This window comes from Labeo rohita, chromosome 10, assembly GCF_022985175.1.
Source record: "Labeo rohita strain BAU-BD-2019 chromosome 10, IGBB_LRoh.1.0, whole genome shotgun sequence".
Taxonomy (NCBI): Eukaryota; Metazoa; Chordata; class Actinopteri; order Cypriniformes; family Cyprinidae; genus Labeo; species Labeo rohita.
In genome coordinates this window covers 26,227,269-26,249,440 of record NC_066878.1, presented here as the reverse complement: position 1 = coordinate 26,249,440, position 22,172 = coordinate 26,227,269, and the positions used below count along the sequence as shown (strand labels likewise).

Genomic DNA, 22,172 nt, shown 5'->3' with positions numbered 1-22,172 from the left:
ATTGATTACTAATTTGAATCAGTACATTATAACAAAAACAATACCTTTAATAAATGACACTAATAAATTACAAATTAATAAAGTACACTGGAGGACCAAATTTAATACACACCTTATTAATGAAGCATAGGCCTATTATTTACAGACAAACAAAATAGCTCAGAATATGAATTAAGATAGGCTTATATGTTAGGCGTTTCCTCTCCCATTATAAGAAAATGCTTATGAGATGTTAAGTCATTATTATGAGAAAGTTTCTCGTTATTACGAATTTATTTTTTCAGAATCTCATTAGTTTTTAACTCATTATTACGAGAAATTTTCTCAATATAATGTGATACTAAGTCATAATTATGAGAAAGTTTCTCATAATTATGATTTACCGTTTTTTTCTCAACAGTGGCGGGAACGGGCTTCCATAGTTATAAAAATATAATTTTAAATAAATGTATTAATCAAGTAAATATCCATAGCACTTTATCAGATTTAATTATTTTATTAAATTAAAATTATTATTATTATATATTTTTTAATTAATTAATTTAATTACTTTGAATTAAATTACATTTGTGAAATATCAGGTTATAATATTATTGGTTAATATTATTTTGTTTTATGCTCACATAGAACATAATATAACTATACTGGGTCAAGTTAGCAGAAAAATATATATATATTATGAAGTTTTTATTAAATAAAAATTATGTTTTTCCTTAATTTGAATTAAATTAGATTTGTAAAGTAAGAAATATCAGGTTATATTATTGTTTAACATTATATTTATTAAGAAAGTAAATACCCATAACATTTGATTAAATTACATTTCTTTATTAAATTATTTATTATCAAATTATTTTAAAAATGATTAATTTCTACACATTATTTTTATTTATTTATTTATTTTTTTTACTTAAAATTAAATAAAATTAATTTTTAAAAGTCAGATAAACATTAATATAGTCAAAGATCACATGATCTGAACTGCACCAAAATCATTTTATAGCTCAATATTCATACTGCATGACTCCTGTGCCTTATTTTAGTAGAAACATCTGAGATTGAAGCATAAATAACGTAGGTTGTGTTTAACGTGCCGCGTCTGACCTGAGTGCTGCTGTTGGAGTCGCTGTGTGATCCGGCGTGACCCTGTTTATCGGAGCTGCTGCTCTGAGACGACTGGAGAGAGAAACGCAACACCATTTAATAAACCTGCATGTAAAACCTCACCGCACATTCACATGCGACTCGAGCGTCAGCATTTACGTCCGTGCTGATGGTGGAGTCCTGGCGCGAGCCGTGGTCCACGCTGGCGCCGGACGCGCATTTGGCCAGAGCGGCGGCGTGCTGCTCCTTCTCCCGCTGACGCACGATGGCTTCGCATCCCAGCCACTCGCTCATGGTCTGCTCGTAACACGCTCGAATCTGCTCGTCCACCTGCGGAGAACGGCAGGGTTACGCTCCTCCTGTTTCCGTCTGGATTTACGGATCAAACGGTGACGTGGGCTCACCTCTTTGCGTTCTGTGAGGCTCATGGTGAAGTGGTAGTGACCCAACAGGAAGGGCCAGACCTCCTTACGCAGAGACGGCTCCACGCCGCCGTAATACACCAGACGAAGGAGCTCCTCTTCCTCATACGCCTGCATAACAGTCTTATATTAAACTCAATGACACAGAATAATATTATAGTTTTTATTAATATTTTCAATGTTATTTTTTAACAGTACCATTGAGATGCTATTATAGTTTTTATTAATATTTAGTATAAGTTTTACAGTAACAGTATCATTGAGAAACTATTAATTAAAAATAAAAAATTAAATACTATTTTTTTTTGTTAATAACATTTTATAACAGTATCATTTAGATAGTATTTTAGTTTTTCAAATGTTTTTATGGTAACATGTAGTTTCATTGAGTTACTGTTATCATTTTTATTAATATTTTAAACGTTTTGAAGGTAATATAGTTTAATTGTGATGCTATTATAGTTCTTATTAATATTTAGAATATGCTTTTATGATAACAGTATCATTGAGATACTTAAATACTGTTAGATTTTTAATTAAGTTCTTATTATTTTAATTTATTAATATTTTAGTTAATTTGTTTTTATTAATATTTTTAATGTTTTTCTTTAGTAACAGTATCACTGACATACTGTTATAGTTTTTATTAATATATTGAATGGTAACAGTATCGTGAAATGCTATTAAATTTTAAGAAAAATTAAATACTATTAGATTTTTTTTTTTTTTTTTTTTTTTTTTAAGTTTTAAAACAGTATTATTGAAATACTGTTTTATTTATTTATTTATTTATTAACATATAGTGTCAGTGAGTTACTATTATCATTTTATTAATATTTTAAATATGTTTTACGGTCACTGAGATGCTATTATAGATTTTATTATTATTTAGAATGTTTTTTTTTATGGCAACATTGTTGAGATACTATAAAATGTGTAAAAAAAGTAAACACTTAGATAAAAAAATGTTTTTATTACAGTATCATTGAGTTACTATTGTCATTTTTATTATTATTTTAATGTTTTTATGGTAACAGTATAATTAAAATACTGTTATAGTTTTTATTCATTTATTAATTACATTGAATAGGTTTTTATGGTAACATAGTGTCATTAAGATTAATATTTAATAGATTAATTTTTTAAGTGTGTTTTTACAGTAACAGTCTCTTTGAAATAATATTAATTTTTATTAATATTTTCAATGTTTTTACAATAACAGTAACATTGAGATACTATTAAATAAAAAATTAAATACTATTATTTTTTTATTGTAATTATGTTTTTATAATATCATTCAGATTATAGTTTTTTTTTTAAGGTTTTGAATGTTTTTACGGTAACATATCACTGACTTACTGTTATAATTTTTATTAATATTTTAAATGGTTTTAAGGTAACAGTATTATTGAGATACTGTTAAATAAAAATATATGATTTTTTTTTCAATTACATTTTTATTATGATATTATTGAAATACTATTTTAGTTTTTATGAATATTTTAAATATGTTTTTACAGTAACACAGTGTCACTGAGATACTGTTATTTTATATATATATATATATATATATGTAATATATATATATATATATATTAAGTAGATTTTTAAGGTAACATATAGTATCATTGAAATACTATTATGATTTATTAATATTTTGAATAGGTTTTTAAGGTACCATAGTATCATTGAGATACTATTATAGTTATTATTAATATTTAGAACATGTTTTTTATGGTAATATCTAGTACCACTGAGATAAATTTAATTTTAGTACATCAATAAAAAAATTATAAATGTTTTCTTATCTACTTGAAATAATTGTTTTAATATTTTACATTTCATTTAACTTTTATTATTTTAAGTACTTGTTTTTCGTGGTTTTGGTTAACTATAATGACTCTGCTGTACAGAACATTTCAACTGATCCCTTAAGAAACATAAAGAGGTTGTAAATCAAGTGCACTAGATAGTGGTGGTCACATACAGTGCTGTCCTGTAGAAACGTCTTCCACACTTCTGCAGACAGACCGCCTTTGGCATCATAGGGGATGTCGGGCTCAACGATAGTGGGGTTTACCAGAGCGGACAGGTGCGTGCGAACGGTGGACAGGTGACGGCAGTACGCCAGCCCTTAAAACACACATCACATCATGAGAAAGAGCACGTGTGCGTCACAAAACCATAAGCCTGATATGATACATACAGCCGTAGAAAGCGCGGGAAATGATCTGGTGCTTCATGGTCTCGCAGAGCAGCTTCAGCGGCGCCCTGTTTCACACACAGACATCTGCAGTCACGCTAAAACCACACGCTATGCTAATTCACAACACAGTCTCAGATGAGCAACAGACTAGCCTGTCATGGTTGCATCCGTTGGGAAGGCCGCCGTCCGACGAGCCATTCTGCGAACAGGAAGAACAAGACGACTTCCTAGGTGTGGGCTGCCACATGTTCACTGTCTGATCCATCAGCTCCGGTGCCACTTTAACATGGACAAAAAACAACTAGCATCATATTTATGACCAGTGCGATCATCCTGCTTCAGACATCAGTCAGATGGAAACACGTACAGAAAATAAAATGTATACACCGCCGGTCAAAAGTTTGGGATCAGTAAGATTTTTAAAGTTTTTTTTAATGTCTTTTCTGCTCATCAAGGCTGCATTTATTTAAATAAAAACACAGAAAAAACTAATATTGTGAAATATTATGGCAATTTAAAATGTGGTTTTCTATTTTAATATATTTTAAAACAGAATTTATTTCTGTGAGGCAAAGCTGAATTTTCTGTATCATTACTTCAGTCTTCGGTCACAATGAATAAATAAAAAAAAAAATAAAAAACTAAATTACTAAAAATGTAAATAAATTTAAATATAAATAGAAAATATAAGACTAAAAAGTGAAAATATTAATAAAATCCATAATTGTCTCTCAATAATACTAATATAGGATGTTCCACCCTGCACAAAAAAAAGAAAAATGTATTTTATGACCATTTTTATTTCATTGTAGTTAGTTTTGAAGCAGTTCAGGACAGTGTTATTTCTTTCTTTGTTTGTTTATTTATTTATTTATTTATTTATCTATCATTTCTATGTTTTGAATTATTTTATTTTTTTAATTTATGAAGACATTTTTTTTAAAAAAATCAGTTTGTTTCTTGCCCTCATTGCATTATAACATCCCAATTATACAAAAATGTACAATTAAAATATGTGTATAGCTATATTTACAGTAACATTTACTGTATTCTGCTTTATTAACTATAAAAACATGTATTTGGCCAGTAGATGGCGCTGTAGACAGGGTTATTATAGTTAACTGTTTTCTTTACATTTTTATTGCAATAAATGTTAAAATAAAAAAATAAAATAAACAAAATATACAATTTTTTTTTTCAATTTCAACTGAAATAAAAGTAATAAAAACATTTAATTAAAAATGTATAAAAAAAAACTAAATTTTGGCCAGTAGATGGTGCTGTAGACAGGGTTATTAAAGTTAACCTTTTTTTTTTTTTTTTTTTTTTTTTTTTTTACATTTTTGTTATTTCAATAAATGTTAAAATAAAAAAATAAAATAAACATGAAATAAAATACAACAAAATATTTTTCCATTTCAGCTATTTGCAAAAGCAGCATTTCTCATTTTAATTTAGTTTAACAATATACTAAAAGAAATAAAACTGAAATAAAATTAATAAAAAACATTTAATTAAAAATGAATAAAGACGTTTAAAAAACAAAAATATCTAAATAATAAAACAACAAAATTAAAATAAAAAATATGTATGTAAAAAAAAATATTTTTCTTATTCTTGCATTTTGAATTCAAATGTTTATTTTTATTTATGAGGTCATTTTTTAAAATTCTTTATTGCGTCATAACATCCTACTTATACAAAAATGTATAATTAAAAATATATATTTAAAAAAAAATTAACAACTCAACTAAAACAAATAAATAATTATTTCTATATATATAGCTATATAATTATAGAAATATGAATAAATACTTAAATATTTACTACAAAAATTATATATCTATATCTATATATATCTATATATATATATATATATATTACATTTTGAATGTAAATTTTTAGTTCCATTCATGAGGTCTTTTTTTGTTTTTTTGTTTTTTAATCCGTTTTAGTTTCAGTTTATCTACAATAATCTTGCTTGTGAACATCTAAATACAAACATCACATTAACATACCAAACTCCTGACTGCCCGGATATATGATCCGAAACACATAATCAGTGGCCTCGTCTTCATCCTTGTCCGAGAATGACTCGCAGGATCCATGCGGACTCCTTTTACGCAGTTTTGGAAACACTTTACCCTGAGGAAGAACACACAATGATCTCCAAAACATTTTTTTTTATTCAGACTACTAAAGAATGACTTTAAGAATGCAGCGTTTTGGCAAACCTTTCCTCTTTGGGACCAGAGAGGCGGATCTAACTGTCCGTGAGGAAGGAGGCCCGTTTCCAGACACGTGAGGAACTGCAGCAGGTGACCGCCTTTAGGAAAGCGAAACGGAGGCCTTTGGATCCCGTCCTGACTCACCAAAACCACAGTACCACCACTGTCCACTGCACAAGGACACAAACAGACAAACCTTCAGACATCAAGAACATTTCCTGAGTCTCAGATGTGATCTTCAGGATCTTTTGAGGAGCGTTTGTGTCTAGAAGCTTTACTTTCACTGTTCCTCAGTGGAGGAATGATCTTCACAGGCTTCCAAAACATCTCACATCTTTTGAGGAATGTTTATTTGTTCATCTCTCAATCAGCAGTGGATTGCATTGCATTATATGTTTGGATAATTTCAATCTCTTCTTACTAAGACATTATTGGAGATATAGAGCGACCACTGATATATATATATATATATATATATATATATATATATTTTTTTTTTTTTTTTTTTTTTTTTTTTTTTTAATTATTAAGTTGGCTTGAGATTGCTACATATCTGCTATATAAGCTTCTTCTTCTGAGCCAAAATTTAAACACTTTCTCCTCCTAGAGCTTTAAAGCGACAACCACCAAACTTGGGTCAGATTCAAATTGTGAAACTGGTGTATTAAATAAATTTAATGCACACAGACTGAAGTAGTTTTAGTAGTTTAACAAAAACCCACCAATTCACTATCTCAACAAATAGGAATATGGTGACATGCCAATCAGCTAATCAACTCAAAACACCTGCAAAGGTTTTCTGAGCCTTCAAAATGGTCTCTCAGTTTGGTTCACTAGGCTACACAATCATGGGGAAGACTGCTGACCTGACAGTTGTCCAGAAGACAATCATTGGCACCCTTCACAAGGAGTGTAAGACACAAACATTCATTGCCAAAGAATCTGGCTGTTCACAGAGTGCTGTATCCAAGCATGTTAACAGAAAGTTGAGTGGAAGGAAAAAGTGCGGAAGAAAAAGATGCACAGCCAACCGAGAGAACCGCAGCCTTGAGAGGCTTGTCAAGCAAAATCCATTCAAGAATTTGAGTGAACTTCACAAGGAATGGACTGAGGCTGGGGTCAAGGCATCAAGAGCCACCACACACAGATGTGTCAAGGAATTCGGCTACACTCCTGAACTCCTGAACCACAGACAAGAGGCGTCTTACCTGGGCTGAAGAGAAGAAGAAAAGGGCTGAGGAGAAGAAGAAATGGACTGTTGCCCAGTGGTCCAAAATCCTCTTTTCAGATGAAAGCAAGTTTTCCACTGTGTTTTTTGAAAACCAAAGTCACAGAGAAAGTTTAGAGCACTTCATGCTTCCTTCTACTGACCGGCTTTTTAAAGATGCTGATTTCATTTTCCAGCAGGATTTGGCACCTGCCCACACTACCAAAAGCACCAAAAGTTGGTTAAATGACCATGGTGTTGGTGTGCTTGACTGACCAGCAAACTCACCAGACCTGAACCCCATAGAGAATCTATGGGGTATTGACAAGAGGAAAATGAGAAACAAGAGACCAAAAAATGCAGATGAGCTGAAGGCCACTGTCAAAGAAGCCTGGGCTTCTATACCACCTCAGCAGTGCCACAGACTGATCACCTCCATGCCACGCCGAATTGAGGCAATAATTAAAGCAAAAGGAGCCCCTACCAAGTATTGAGTACATATACAGTAAATGAACATACTTTCCAGAAGGCCAACAATTCACTAAAAATGTTTTTTTTTTTTTTTTATTGGTCTTATGAAGTATTCTAATTTATTGAGATTGAATTGAATTGGATTGAATTGGTGGGTTTTTGTTAAATGTGAGCCAAAATCATCACAATTAAATGAACCAAAGACTTAAACTACTTCAGTCTGTGTGCATTGAATTTATTACACGAGTTTCGCACTTTGAGTTGTATTACTAAAATAAATGAACTTTTCCACGACATTCTAATTTATTGAGATGCACCGGTGTATATATATATATATATATATATATATATATATATAAATTATGCTAGTAAAATGCTAATCATGTTAACAACATGGTAATGAAATGCGAATCATGTTACAATCATGGTAACAACATGCTACTAACTTGCTAATCATGCTAGAAACAGGTTAGCAACATGGTAATCATGTTAAAGTCATGAGATAAAGTCAGAGATAAACATTTGAGATAAAGTCATAACTTGATAATGATGCTAGAAACACGTTGGTAACATGCTAATCATGCTAGAATCATGCCAACAACATGATAGTAACATTTTAATCATGCTAGCAACATGCTAGTAACTTGCAAATAATGCTAGAATAGCAACATGTTCGTAACATGGTAATCATGTTAAAGTCATGGTAACAACATGTTAGTAACTTGATTAATGTTAGAAACATGCTAATCATGTTCCCAGCATCCTGCTAGCATGATCAACATATTACTAGCAACATGACTAGCATGTTGCTAGTAACATGCTAATCATGCTAGTAACGTTAATCATATTGCTAACAACATACCAGTAACATTCTAATCATGCTAGAAACAGGATAGCAACATATTAACGTGATAATCATACTAAAGTCATGCTAGCAACATGCTAGTAAGTTGATGATGCTAGCAACATGCTAATCATGTTAAAAACATGTTAGTAACATGCAAATCATTCTAGCAACATGCTAGTAATGTGCAAATCATGCTAGAAACAGGATAGCAATATACTAACATGATAATCATGCTAAAGTCATGCTAGCAGCATGTTAGTAACTTGATAATGATGCTAGTAACATGCTAATCATGTCACTAGCAACACGGCAGTAACTTTCTAATCATGTTAGCAACACTAGTAACACGATAATCATGTTAAAGTCATGTTAACAACATGTTAGTAACATGCTAATCATGCTAGAATCATGCCAACAACATGATAGTAACATGTTAATCATGCTAGCAACATGCTAGTAACTTGCAAATAATGATAGAATAGCAACATGTTCGTAACATGGTAATCATGTTAAAGTCATGGTAATAACATGTAACTTGATTAATGTTAGAAACATGCTAATCATGTTCCCAGCATCCTGCTAGCATAATCAACATATTACTAGCAACATGACTAGCATGTTGCTAGTAACATGCTAATCATGCTAACAACATGCTAATTATGTTAAAAACATGTTAGTAACATGCAAATCATGCTAGCAACATGCTAGTAACGTGCAAATCATGCTAGAAACAGGATAGCAACATACTAACATGATAATCATGCTAAAGTCATGCTAGCAGCATGTTAGTAACTTGATAATGATGCTAGTAACATGCTAATCATGTCGCTAGCAACATGGCAGTAACTTTCTAATCATGTTAGCAACACTAGTAACATGATAATCATGTTAAAGTCATGTTAACAACATGTTAGTAACTTGATGATGCTAGAAACATGTTAATTATATTAAAACATGTTAGTAACTTGCTAATCATGCTAGAAACAGGCTAGCAACATGTTAGTAACTTGATAATGATGTAAGAATCACGCTAGCAACATCCTAATCATGTTAAAAACGTTAATAACACACTAATCATGCTAGAAACATGCTAATTATGGTAAAAACGCGCTAGCAATATATAATCATGATAGAATTATGCTAGCAACATGTTAGTAACTTGTTAATCATGTTAGAAGCATGTTAACAACTTGCTTATCATGGCAGGAACATGTTAAATCATGCTAACGACATGTTAAATCATGTTAGTGACATGTTAATTCACATTAAATCATGCAAACAACATGCCGATTCATGCTAGAAACATGCGTGTGTTCCCTCTGTCCCAAACTTCAATTTCAACAAGTAAATTCAAACTTTAAGCTTTTCAAAGTCATTTCAAACTTTCAGACGAGGCTTTTTCAAGCCAACTTCAAAGTTTGTCTATGAACTTTACTAGTTTAGTTCTGACTATTATTTCACATGTCAGGCTTCATAGGGTTAAAAATGCTCAGTGTTGATATATTCACCTTGCTGATGGCAGTGCAAATAGACGATTTCCTCCAGACGAATGGTCATGGCATAATCCCAATATACACTGCGGAGACATGAAAGTTGATTGAAAATCATTCCCACGAATCTGACGTCACAATCATAACGCAGGTCACCTTTTCTCATAATCGAGCTCCCCCATGTTTCCGTTCATCAGCTGGTTCGGTGTCCATTTCAGCGTCATGAGATCGGCCGTCTGGTGAAGAGAGAGGTATCCTGGGATTGCTTCCATGTCATCTGTCTGAAAGACCAGAGGAGATTTATTGCCACGCTTTAATTAAAGCACCATATCGCTATCGTGTCGTCACGCACGTATCGTTTCCCAGCTGACGTACCGGCTGCACCAGAACGTTGTTCTTCCCAAAAAGCAGCGTGGCTCTAGAGTTTTGATGAAGGGATTCGACGTAATCCCGCGCCCACAGTGAAGGCCGGTCGTCCATGCTGCCGCTCGACTGCCTCTTCTGAATCTACAAAACAAAATCTACTCTTATCTGCATCATTTTAGACAAATGAGAGAAATGAACAGCGCATGATCACGTGGGCCGCATCCAAAGCATTAAATGCAGGACGTCTTACGAGAGCCGGGCGTTTAGTGGGGGAATCTTGGCGGCAGTGGCCGCTGTGAATGCGGTGTCTCTGCACTAATTCATCAGCCGACGGGTCCGTCCAGAAATGATTGGCCGTCTTTGCTTTTGTGTACTCTAAAGCACAGGGACCGACTGAAAGAAACACAGCGTACGGAAAAACATTAAAATTAATCTTGTCCACATTGTATCATGCTATCTAAATTATACAAAAATATACAATTAAAATTATCATTTTTAGATATAGATACACTAGATACACTACCAGTCAAAAGTTTTTGAACAGTAAGATTTCTGATCTTCAAGCCTGCATTTATTTGATCCAAAGTACATGAAAAAACTGAAATATTTTTACTATTTAAAATAACTGTTTTCTATTTGAATATATTTTAAAATGTAATTTATTCCTGTGATTTCAAAGCTGAATTTTTAGCATCATTACTCCAGTCACATGATCTTTCAGAAATCATTATTTTGCTGCTCAAAACAACATTTTTTAAAATTATTATTATGTTGAAAACAGTTGAGTAGATTTTTAAAGTTTAGAAGAACAGCATTTATCTGAAATAGAAATAATAAATAAATTATACTGATTCCAGGCTTTTTAATGGTATAGTTTATGTTACAAAAGCTTTTTATTTCAGATAAATGCTCATCTTTGTATCTTGATGAAAATAACAATAATAAACATGTTTCTTGAGCAGGAAATCAGCATATTAGAATGATTTCTGATGATCATGTGTCACTTAAGACTGGAGTAATGATGCTGAAAATTTAGCTTTGAAATCACAGAAATAAATTACATTTTAAAATATATTCAAATAGAAAGCAGTTATTTTAAATAGTGAAAATATTTCACAATTTTACTGCTTTTGCTGTATTTTGGATCAAATAAATGCAGGCTTGGTGAGCAGAAGAGATTCCTTTAAAAACATTAAATTGTACTGTTCAAAAATTTTGACTGGTAGTGTATTATAATAATTTATATATATGGCAATATACATTTTATACAGTATTATATTTGCAACAATATAAACTACTGTTCAACAGTTTGGGGTCAGTAAGTGTTTTTTTTTTTTGGTTTTTTTTTTTTGGTTTGGTCCTCACACTACACATAGTGTGACCCATTAAATATAACTATACTAAATATAAAAATGTAATTAATAATAGTGATAATAATATCATTATTTATTTAGTTTTTAGTTGTTTTTTTTTTTAATAAAATAATAAAGTGTGGTAATAAAAAGTAATAAATAAAAAAATAAAAAGTGAGCATTAAATAAAAATACAATTATTTTATAGTAAGCTTCAAAAATAAAATGATAATATTTACTTTTTTAATGTGAATTTTTATCATTTTCAAACTTAAATTAGCAAGCTTATATTTTGGCAGGCTGCCAGCAAGCAAGTATACGCGCTCCCGCCGGTTTAGCGCTTCCGATTAAAGAGCATTAGTGAATGATATGTCACAATTTTGCAACCATGTTGCTACGCAAATGCGCACTCCGAACTTATTTACGCAGTGCATTTCTTATTTTGGTCACGCATGCAGCCTTGCGGACCACTTATGTGCAATCCCTGTTTATAATGTTACAAAAGATTTCTATTTGAAACAAATGCTGTTCTTTTGAACTTTCTATTCATCTCTGAATCATGAAAAATAAAATCTATCAGTTTCCACTAAAATATTGTGCACTACAACTGCTTTCAGCATTGATAATAATCAGAAATGTTTCTTGAGCAGGAAATCAGCATATTAGAATGATTTATGAAGGATCATGTGACACTCAAGACTGGAGTAATGATGCTGAAAATTCAGCTTTGATCACAGGAATAAATTACATTTGAACAGATATTCACATAGAAAACAGTTATTTTAAATTAAAATAATATTTCACAATTTCTAATGTATTTTTGATTAAATAAATGTAGCAGAAGATTTATAAAATTAAATATCTTAGTGATCCCAAACTGTTGAATGCTAGGGTGTATATATTATTCACATTTTTTTTTTTTTTTTTTTTTTAAATGACAAGATACAAATGCTTGAAAACTGATACCAAGCAAAGATGCGAGGATTGGGCCATCAACTGGATCTCTCAGAAGACCTTCCCTTTCATAAAACTTGCTGAAATGAATAAAAACACCTTAATATAATTGAATTCATTTTATGTTGACAGTAACATAGTACTGCCTAATGTGCATGTTTTCCATTTCCAGTCTAACAAACTAACTGTAAGTGTAACTAGAAGCCGGATTTCAAACACCTCCTTTATGTCTCATCATATGTGTGTGCAAAACTACATTAAGTATTCAAAATAACCTTATGTATTTGTGAAGCGAATGCCGCTCGCTGAATTTAACATGCAACATGAGCACAGTGTGCTAGTACTCCATTCCAGACCACCGTCTGTATCCTGTCAGAAACTCTATCTGTCATGAATTCCTCACCTGCTGTTCTCCACCAAGTACAGGACAATTTTGTCCAGCAGCTTCTCAGTGAGCGCCGTGCGGATCCACAGGTGTTTGATCGCCAGGGGCGACAGGTTGGGCGGCCTGGGCTGTTTTCGGACGCTCTCTTGACTCATCTGGCCCTGGTTTTGTCTTGCGTTGTGAAAATTGAAATCATACTGAGTGACAATCAAAATAGTTGACACTAATACTCAAATACTAGGATTTATCAGTGCACAATCATCAGTCAGTTCAAACCAGCAGATTACTAATTTGCTAATTTTTTATTATTATTATTCACAATTGTAACATGTAACAATAATTAAAGATAAATATAATTAATTAAAAATTAATAGAATAACGTCAGTGCCGATAGCCTTGTGGGCAGCACGCCGACATACGTTCTGATCTGTCCTATCACAATAAAGGCAAAAAATGCCAAAAATAGATCTTTAAAAAAATAATAATAATAAAATAATAGAATAACAAAATTAATTCTAAATATAATATATAATTGCAATTAATAATATAACTACAATATTATTATTTTTCATTTATAGAGCATGTTTCTAAGGAGAAGGAACATACAAAGAAAACAAGATAATGCCAGAAATGTGAGAATTTTACCAAAAAAAAAAATATTTATCATATATATTATTATTATTATTACTACTACTAGTAGTAATATTAATAATAGTAGTAATAATAATAATAATAAAATATAAGTAAAAAATAAATTAAATTATCCTTATAATAACCATAATAATAATGATGATGATAATAAATAATTAGAAATGTAATTGATTACAATTAATCAAATAACTACAATATTACTATGATTATATATGCAGTGTATATATATACACACACACTTTTTTTTTCATTTATATAGCATGTTTCTAAGGAAAAGGAACATACAAAGAAAACAGGATAATGCCAGAAATGTAAAAATTTCATCAAAACACAATAATATTAATCACATCTATTATTGTTTTTGTTGTTGTTACTATTATTAATAGTAGAATTAATTATAGTACTAGTAGTAATAATAATAACAATAAATAGAAAATATACATAAATAGAAAATATAAGTAATTGATTAAAATGCATATAATATCTATATAATAATAATAATGATAATAAATTAATAGAAGTTTAATTGATTACAGTTAATCAAATAAATACAATAATTACAATTATTATCATTATTATTAATAATAATATTAATGGTTTGTTTCATGTACATAGCACCTTTCTAAAGAAAAGGAACAAAGAAAGCAAGATAAAGGCAAAAATGTGAGAATTTGATCAAAACATAATAATAATAGTAATAATAATAACAATTGATTAAAATGATTACAATTAATTTATTAATACCCTTATAATAATAATTTTATTTTTCATTTATATAGCACATTTTTAAGAAAAAGGAACATACAAAGAAAACAAGATAATGGCAGAAATGTGAGAATTTCACCAAAACATAAAAATGAAAACAAAATGATCATACCTATTGTTATTATTATTATTATTATTACTAATAGTAGTAGTAGTAGTAGTAGTAATAATAATAATAAATATAAAATATAAGTAAATAATTTATTCAAAAAATGAATATAATATCCTTATTATTGTTATTGTTATTATAATTAATAATAATAATAATATTTAAATATAAATTTAATTGATTGCAGTTAATCAAATAAACACATTAATATTAACTGTTATAATTATTAATATTAATATAATCTGTTTCATTTATATAGCACCTTTCTAAAGAAAAGGAACAAAGAAAACGAAATGTCAAATGTGGAATTTGACAAAAAAAAGATAATAATAATAACATATAAATAAGTAATTGATTAAAATAATTATAATTAATTTAATAATATCCTTAAGATGCACTATGTACTGTCCAAACATCAACTAAAAACAGCACAGACCAAGAGATCGATTGTCATTTAAGAATTGATATTGGCTCATTAAAATGAGAATTAATTAAATTTGAGAAATCAGTTTATTTATTTATTTATTTATTTATTTATTTTACCCAGCCCTAGCATATTTAGCTGTTTTTAAACACTGCGCTGTCGTCCTGTAGCTTCATGATTAAAATGAAAACGTGAACAAAAATAAAAGCAATTAAATGTGTTATTCTAATTAAAATATGAAAATTAAAATGATGGGTAATAACAGATTATGACACTTTTTATGACCGTATATATATATATATATATATAAATTTTATAGCACAAGGAAAAGGAACATACAAAACAAGATAATCCCAGACATGTGAGAATTCAGCCAAAACATTGAACATGAGCACTTGTGTTGTTTCTCACTTGTTTTCGATGATTTGCTCCAGTTCCTGAACCTTTCTGCAGAGTTCCTCAGCTGGTGGAAACATCTTCCCCACTTTCATGAAAAGAGCCGCCAGCTTGTTGCTGCGCAGGAAACCAGCAGCCCGTCGCTTCAGCCCGTGAAGAACACACGCTTCCACCACACCTGCACAAACACAAAACTACCCATCTGAACACACATCATCATTGAGTCTGTTGAGCTCCGCCGCAATCTGCTGGAATACAGAAGGAGCTGAATAATCACACACACACACACACACACACACGTGCTGCTGCGCCGTCATCAACAGACTGTTAGGTGGAGGTGGTTTGACAAACGGATATGATGTGTGTGTGCCATCAGTCAGACGAGTGAACCCGAGTCATTAGGTGTCCTTTCAGCAGCCCACTCAACATACTGACACACACACTCAACACTCAACACTCAAACTACTGATGAAAACCACTCAAATCTGCTTTACAACAGCGTATCATCTTTTTTTGTATGCTTAAATGCTTTAAAAAATTTGTAATTAGTAATAATAAAAAAAGTTCTGTAACTTCATGTACTAAAGTAACAACTAAAATTGAAACACATAAAAAATACATATATATACTAAAAATGACAAAAACAAGAAAATGAATAAAACTTTCAACTAAAACTAAAAAAACATATATATAAAACAAAAAAACATATATATATATATATATATATATAATTTTTATTTTTTTTTTTTTAATACTAATAAAAACTATAATACTATATCAATGACACTAAAATAACAATGGTTACCTGAAATAAACTAACATTAAAAAATAATATTTTTGGCTGGTTATAAAATAACTAAAGTAATAATAATACATCTAAATAAAATAATGAATAATTGAATAATTGTAACATAAATATTGTCATATTGATTGACAATCTAATTAATTGACCCTGATATGCACATTCATTATTCATATCAAACCAGCAAAAATATTTAATTACTAATTTACTAACAACAACAATTAAACATAAGTATAATTAACAATTCATAGAATAATAATATTAATTAATTCTAAATGTAATTGATTATAATTAATAAAATAACTACAATAATATCATTATTATGTTTTTCATTTATGTAACATGTTTTCAAGGAAAAGGAACATAAGATAATGCCAGAAATGTGAGAATTTCACCAAAACATAATAATAATCATAACTATTATTACTGGTAGTAGTATTAATAATAATAGTAATCTTAATAAATATAAAATATAAGTAAATAATTTCTTAAAATGAATATAATGTCATTATAATAATAATAATTAAATATAAATATAATTGATTACAATTAATCAAATAAGTACAATTAATAATTACTTGTTTTAGATTATATAGCACATTTTTAAAGAAAAGGAACAAATAAAACAAAGCCAGAAATATGAGAATTTGACCAAAACATAATAAAAATAATACATATAAAATATAAGTATTAAAATGAATATAACATCCTTATAATAATAATAATTATTATTATAAATGCAATGTTTAGTACATAATACAATTACTAAAACTTCAAAATTAAAATGAAAACATAAAAAAAATTTAAAATATTAATAAAAACTATAATAGTATATCAGTGACACTAAAATAACACTGGTTACCTGAAATAAAATGGCATTTAAAAATTATTATTTTGGCTAGTTACCAACACAAAATTTCTCATTTTCATTTAGTTTAACTCGATGTTTTAAAAGAACTAAAAAATAAATAAAATAATAAATAATAAACAAAACAATAATCAACATATTTAAGAATAATAAAAATGATAAAAACAACAAAATTGCTAAAACTAACTAAAATTGAAATTGGAAAATATTAAAAATAAAAACTGCACAGCTACTCTTAAAAAAAAACTTTTCAGACACAATCCACACGTTGACATGATTGATATTGTTTCATATTATTACCAACAACAGTAATAATTGTAATTAAATAAAATAATTATAATTAAATACAGTAATTAATTACAATTAATTATATTATGCATTAATTATATTAAATAATATAATTAATTACTTTTCATTGATTACAACTAATAAAATGAACATAATAATTCGACATTTTTACTGTTTTTTTCCAGGGTTTTTTAAGGGGAATCAACTTACCGCAGAAAGAGAATATGTGACTGCTGTCTTCATGCACAAACTTGCGCGTCACGGCCTCCTCCATGATCTGCTTCACCTGAAAGTCCAGCAAACCAACATCTGAGAATCTCAACATCCTCATTGTAAAGTTCAACCGCTGAGAATCATGGGTACCGGGTGAGTAGACCTGAGCGTGTCCTGTGGTTGACAGTGAGTCATGACGGACGGTGAATTAAACACGCTCTCTTACTCACAGCTTGTTTTCTCTGAGCCTCTGACTTACACTCACGATGAGTGGAGAGCGTGTGCGGATGGACATATGTGCGCCCATCACAGCAGTTTCACCCTCTGACGCCTCGCGATTCGGATCTTGAAATTATTTTCATAAAGCACACATTAAATGGCATAAACGAAGCCTTCATAAAGAGGTCATCGGATGCTAAGTTCACTTTTTCATGTAGTTTGAACATTAATGTGTGTTGTCAGTGTATGTACAAATCTATCTATAATGATAAAAATCCATGCAGTGGTTTTTAATTAATCTGTAAAAATAATATCCCCTTTTTCAAATCGAGCCGTTCTCAGATGCCTGTTGTTGTGGTGTCACACACACAGAGGCCACTCCCACCATAGTTGATTGACATGAGCGTTTTACCTCAGATCAGCTGTAACAGTCCGACCTCTTTGTTTGGATGCTGGAGCAGGGATGTAAGTTAGACAAAAATATCTCTGATTGAGTGATTGAGGTGTTGTGTTGCTGGATGTAATAATGAACATAGTGGTCGTCATTTACTCCTGACATCTGAGCTGCTGAAGATGCAGTAGATTACGTTTGTTTGTGAATGGAATGCACCTTTCGATCTATATGTATCTGTCTATGTTCATGCGAATCATTCGTGATCCAGCTTCACTTACAGCAGAAGTGAGTATAAACGTTTTTTTATGAATCTTTGTGATCGCCTTTCCTTAGGTTTAGTGGCTAAATGCAGCTAATGTAAACAATATCGTCTTTCCACAGAGAGAAGAGAGGGGCGGGGTGAGCAGAGCTCATTTGCATTTAAAGGAACAACCCCTCAGAATGAGATGATTTTTGCAGAGCTGATTTTGACAAGGTAAAAAGGGTGTTGTTTTACAAAACCATTGAGAATTTTTAATCAAAGTATATTAGAGACTTTTCATTAAGACCCTAAAGAATCATATCAACTTGTGGAAAATGGGCATCTCATGACCCTTTTAAGGCATTCTGAAGAATGAGATTATGACAGTCATGTTGTAGTAGTTCCAGTCTGAAGCTCAAAAAAGTGTTTTTATTTTAATTTTATTTAGTTTTAATAATTTTGTTGTTTTTTTTTTTAATTTATGTATATATATATATATATATATATATATATAAAAAAAAAAAATTTCTAGTTTTAAATTTTTTTTTTTTTTTTTTTTTTTTAGTACATTAAGTACACTAAATGAAAATGAGAAGTGTTGCTTTGGCATTTTTATTTAGTTTATTTATTTATATTTTATTTTATTTTATTTTTTTCTTAATATTTATTTTTATTTCAAGTAATGTTTTATTTATCTATTCATATTTTATTTTAGTTAAGTTTATTTTATTTTATTTTTATTTTATGGTTTTAGTTTTCCTATAATAATCCTCATGTGTTCCAGACATAGGGATCATCATTTCTGAATTAAATGCAAATTAAATGCAATTAAACCAAAAATCGCATTTGCGTTCATGCATTGCGACTTAAATTGTATTCAAGGTATACATTTGATCAGTTCATGTGTTCCCTGGGAATCAACGCATGGCGCTGCAATGACAATTCTTTACAATTCTTTGTTTGAACTACATGAATGCTCCCATTTGTAACTGCAAAAACATTGCTCTTTTTCATTTTAAGTAATGATTAGTAGATTGATTTCCCCAGAAAGTGTTTGATTTTTCCATTAGGTGGCGCTGGTGCTGCAAAAACGACACACTTGCATTTTACCAGGCTGTTGGGAGCAAAAAATGCAATTATTGTGTTTTTGAACATGTACCATGGTGTACACATATCAAAGTTTCACAGTTTTACCATCTGAAACCCTCATCATACCATGGTAATATCACTATATTTCTTGTTTCTGATAAGCTCTGTGGGATGGCACAGAATCAATTAAAATGACACATTTTAAAATGAACATTTAGAAATCTTAAAGCTGATTAATTATCATTCATTTTAATAAAAAACTGAAATTTGTTTAGATGGTCTTTGTATCAAACAGTGAGTTATGCACTTAAAAATGACTGTAGATATGAATATATTGACAATTTTTTTTATTTCCAGTTTTATTTAAATTTACATTTAATATCTAATTGATTACTTTCTATTAAAATTATTTATTTAGTATCATGTACTAAAATAACTAAAACTAAAATTTAAATAAAAATGTATAAAAACTATATGGACACATATATATATATATACAGATAACGGCTAAAAATACAAAAACACAATAACTAAAGCTTAAATTTAAAATGAAAACAAAATATGAAAATAAAAATTATAGTATATCAGTGATACTAAAATAACACTGTTCACCTAAAATAAAATAAACACAATACAAAATTTCTCATTTTCATTTAGTTTAACTTGATACATATATATATATATATATATATATAACTACAAAAACTTACAAAAGCACACAAGAAAATGACACAAACTTTAAATACAATTAACATGAAAACAAAAAAATCTCAAAATATAAAACTGTTTTAAAATATTAATAAAAAAAAATTATAATAATATGAAATAAAATAACATAAAATAAAACTTATTTTAGCTAGTTACTACCACAAAATTTCTATGTAGACACATATATAAAAATAATACAAAATCACACAAGAAAAGGACAAAAACTTTAATTAAAATTAAAATAAAAAACAGAAACTATCAAAATATAAAACTGGTTTAAAATATTAATAAAACCTGTAATAGTATATCAATGATTTTAGCTAGTTACCAACATAAAATTTGTTGTAAAATAATAAAAAAAAAACCTATATCGACATATTTTAAAAATAATAATAAAAATGATAAAAACACACACAAAAAAAACTTGAAATTAGAAAATATAAAAAATACTTTCAAATACTAATAAAATCTATTATGTATTAATTATTGAATACTTTATTTTCTTTATTTATATTGTTTGTTATAATATATTAATATGCATGTTATTATATTAGATTATATTATAATATATTTACTAAGTGCTAAATTATTATTTATATTGTTATATTATAATTATTTATTTTAATTTATATACCGATACTTATAAAATTATATTGTGTATACAATTACCAGGGTATTATCACGTGTGTCATGGTACTACTACAGTGTTTTACTGTAAAGAATAATAAGTTTACATTAAGCCCTGCACTGATTTTTAGACTGTTCTTAATAAGCAATGCAAATGTGATGTAATTTGATTGTGACAGAGATGTTGCTCAGATACCTGCTATTTGTTTTTTACTATTACCACACCATTATCAGAGTACCATGGTACAAACACAGTAGAAGAAAGACAATATGACACATTTTCATCACACTGTGCTCCTTAGGAAAGCAAATGGCTGATGATGACACTGAGAGGACAAACCAGAACGACCTTGTTTAGATGCTGTTAGCTATAAAAACACAGTACACGACAGTCTAATGAGCAGATGTGTGCTGTGACATTATCATAATCACACCAGTGTGTGTGTGCGTGTGTGTGTGTGTGTGTGTGTGTGTGTTACAGAACATTTAGCACCTGCAACCCGAGTCATTACGATCAGATGTAGTGATCGACAGCCTCTATCGATCACATCTAATCGATACGTGATAAACAATGAGACACAGGCAGAAAATCTCCCACCTCCTTCTTGACGTTGCGCAGCAGCCTCTGACGCGTCTCCGATTCTGTAAACAAACACACAGATTGTCATCGAAAGCTCGTCCTGACGGACTCTACGCGCTGTTTTTGCACAGATCAAGCTGAAAGTCTCACCTGCCATGGCTGATGTCCGCTGCGATGCCGTGCTGTTCGTGTGCGGGATGAATGTGCGCAGGATGACAACGCGTCCTCGTGAGTCAGAGCTGGGTGTGGCGACGAGCATCAGCGCGCCGCATTAATGAGCGATGCCGCGCCGATCATCCGAACGATCGCCCGTGCCGATCCGATCCGATCTCCGTCGGGATGCTGAGGTTTAGGAGCGGTTCTGATCTCTAGTACATTAAGGATGATGTTTATGAGGGGTGTCGGTGCGGACTGCTGCGATTGGTCAGGCGAGCGCCAATCATCGAGCGGAGGGATGCGGGGCCACGCCCACTCTACCGGATCGGACTGTGCACGGTAATCACACATGTGTGAGAACATACGACACACACGAGCGTGCAGCAGCTTGAGTGTGTAAACAGGTGCTTGTAAACATAATTTACCTGCATGTTCTCTGTGGACTCAATTCTGCACCTCATTTCTAGGAGAACTGCGACAGGTGTTTAGGCTAGTATAAGTACACATTTAAAGGTTTCATTTACATTAGCATTTTATATGCTATATATTATTATTTATATTAATGTATTATTATAATTATACTCTTATAATATTATTATATTATGGTAAT

At 30.3% G+C, this 22,172-nt stretch overlaps 1 protein-coding gene across 2 annotated transcripts in view; it reads right to left on the bottom strand.

Annotated features, from left to right (window-relative positions):
- sgsm1b (small G protein signaling modulator 1b) overlaps positions 1–21,845 on the bottom strand; it is a 39,702-nt gene extending 17,857 nt beyond the window's left edge. Inside the window, exons 1-18 of one of the 2 annotated variants that reach the window (XM_051120997.1) lie at positions 21,557–21,845; positions 21,425–21,468; positions 17,546–17,621; positions 15,393–15,555; positions 13,051–13,203; positions 12,660–12,727; positions 10,592–10,734; positions 10,351–10,482; positions 10,132–10,256; positions 9,994–10,061; positions 5,967–6,130; positions 5,751–5,877; positions 3,885–4,011; positions 3,733–3,797; positions 3,514–3,659; positions 1,509–1,637; positions 1,264–1,434; positions 1,105–1,176 (exon numbers count right to left, since the gene is read on the bottom strand). In XM_051120997.1, coding sequence (XP_050976954.1) covers positions 1,105–1,176; positions 1,264–1,434; positions 1,509–1,637; positions 3,514–3,659; positions 3,733–3,797; positions 3,885–4,011; positions 5,751–5,877; positions 5,967–6,130; positions 9,994–10,061; positions 10,132–10,256; positions 10,351–10,482; positions 10,592–10,734; positions 12,660–12,727; positions 13,051–13,203; positions 15,393–15,555; positions 17,546–17,621; positions 21,425–21,468; positions 21,557–21,665 — 2,082 coding nt within the window. In that variant the 5' untranslated portion in view covers positions 21,666–21,845. The remainder of the gene's footprint in view (positions 1–1,104; positions 1,177–1,263; positions 1,435–1,508; positions 1,638–3,513; positions 3,660–3,732; positions 3,798–3,884; positions 4,012–5,750; positions 5,878–5,966; positions 6,131–9,993; positions 10,062–10,131; positions 10,257–10,350; positions 10,483–10,591; positions 10,735–12,659; positions 12,728–13,050; positions 13,204–15,392; positions 15,556–17,545; positions 17,622–21,424; positions 21,469–21,556) is intronic. The other variant, XM_051120995.1, reaches the window with a different exon arrangement.
- Positions 21,846–22,172: the final 327 nt, after the last annotated feature.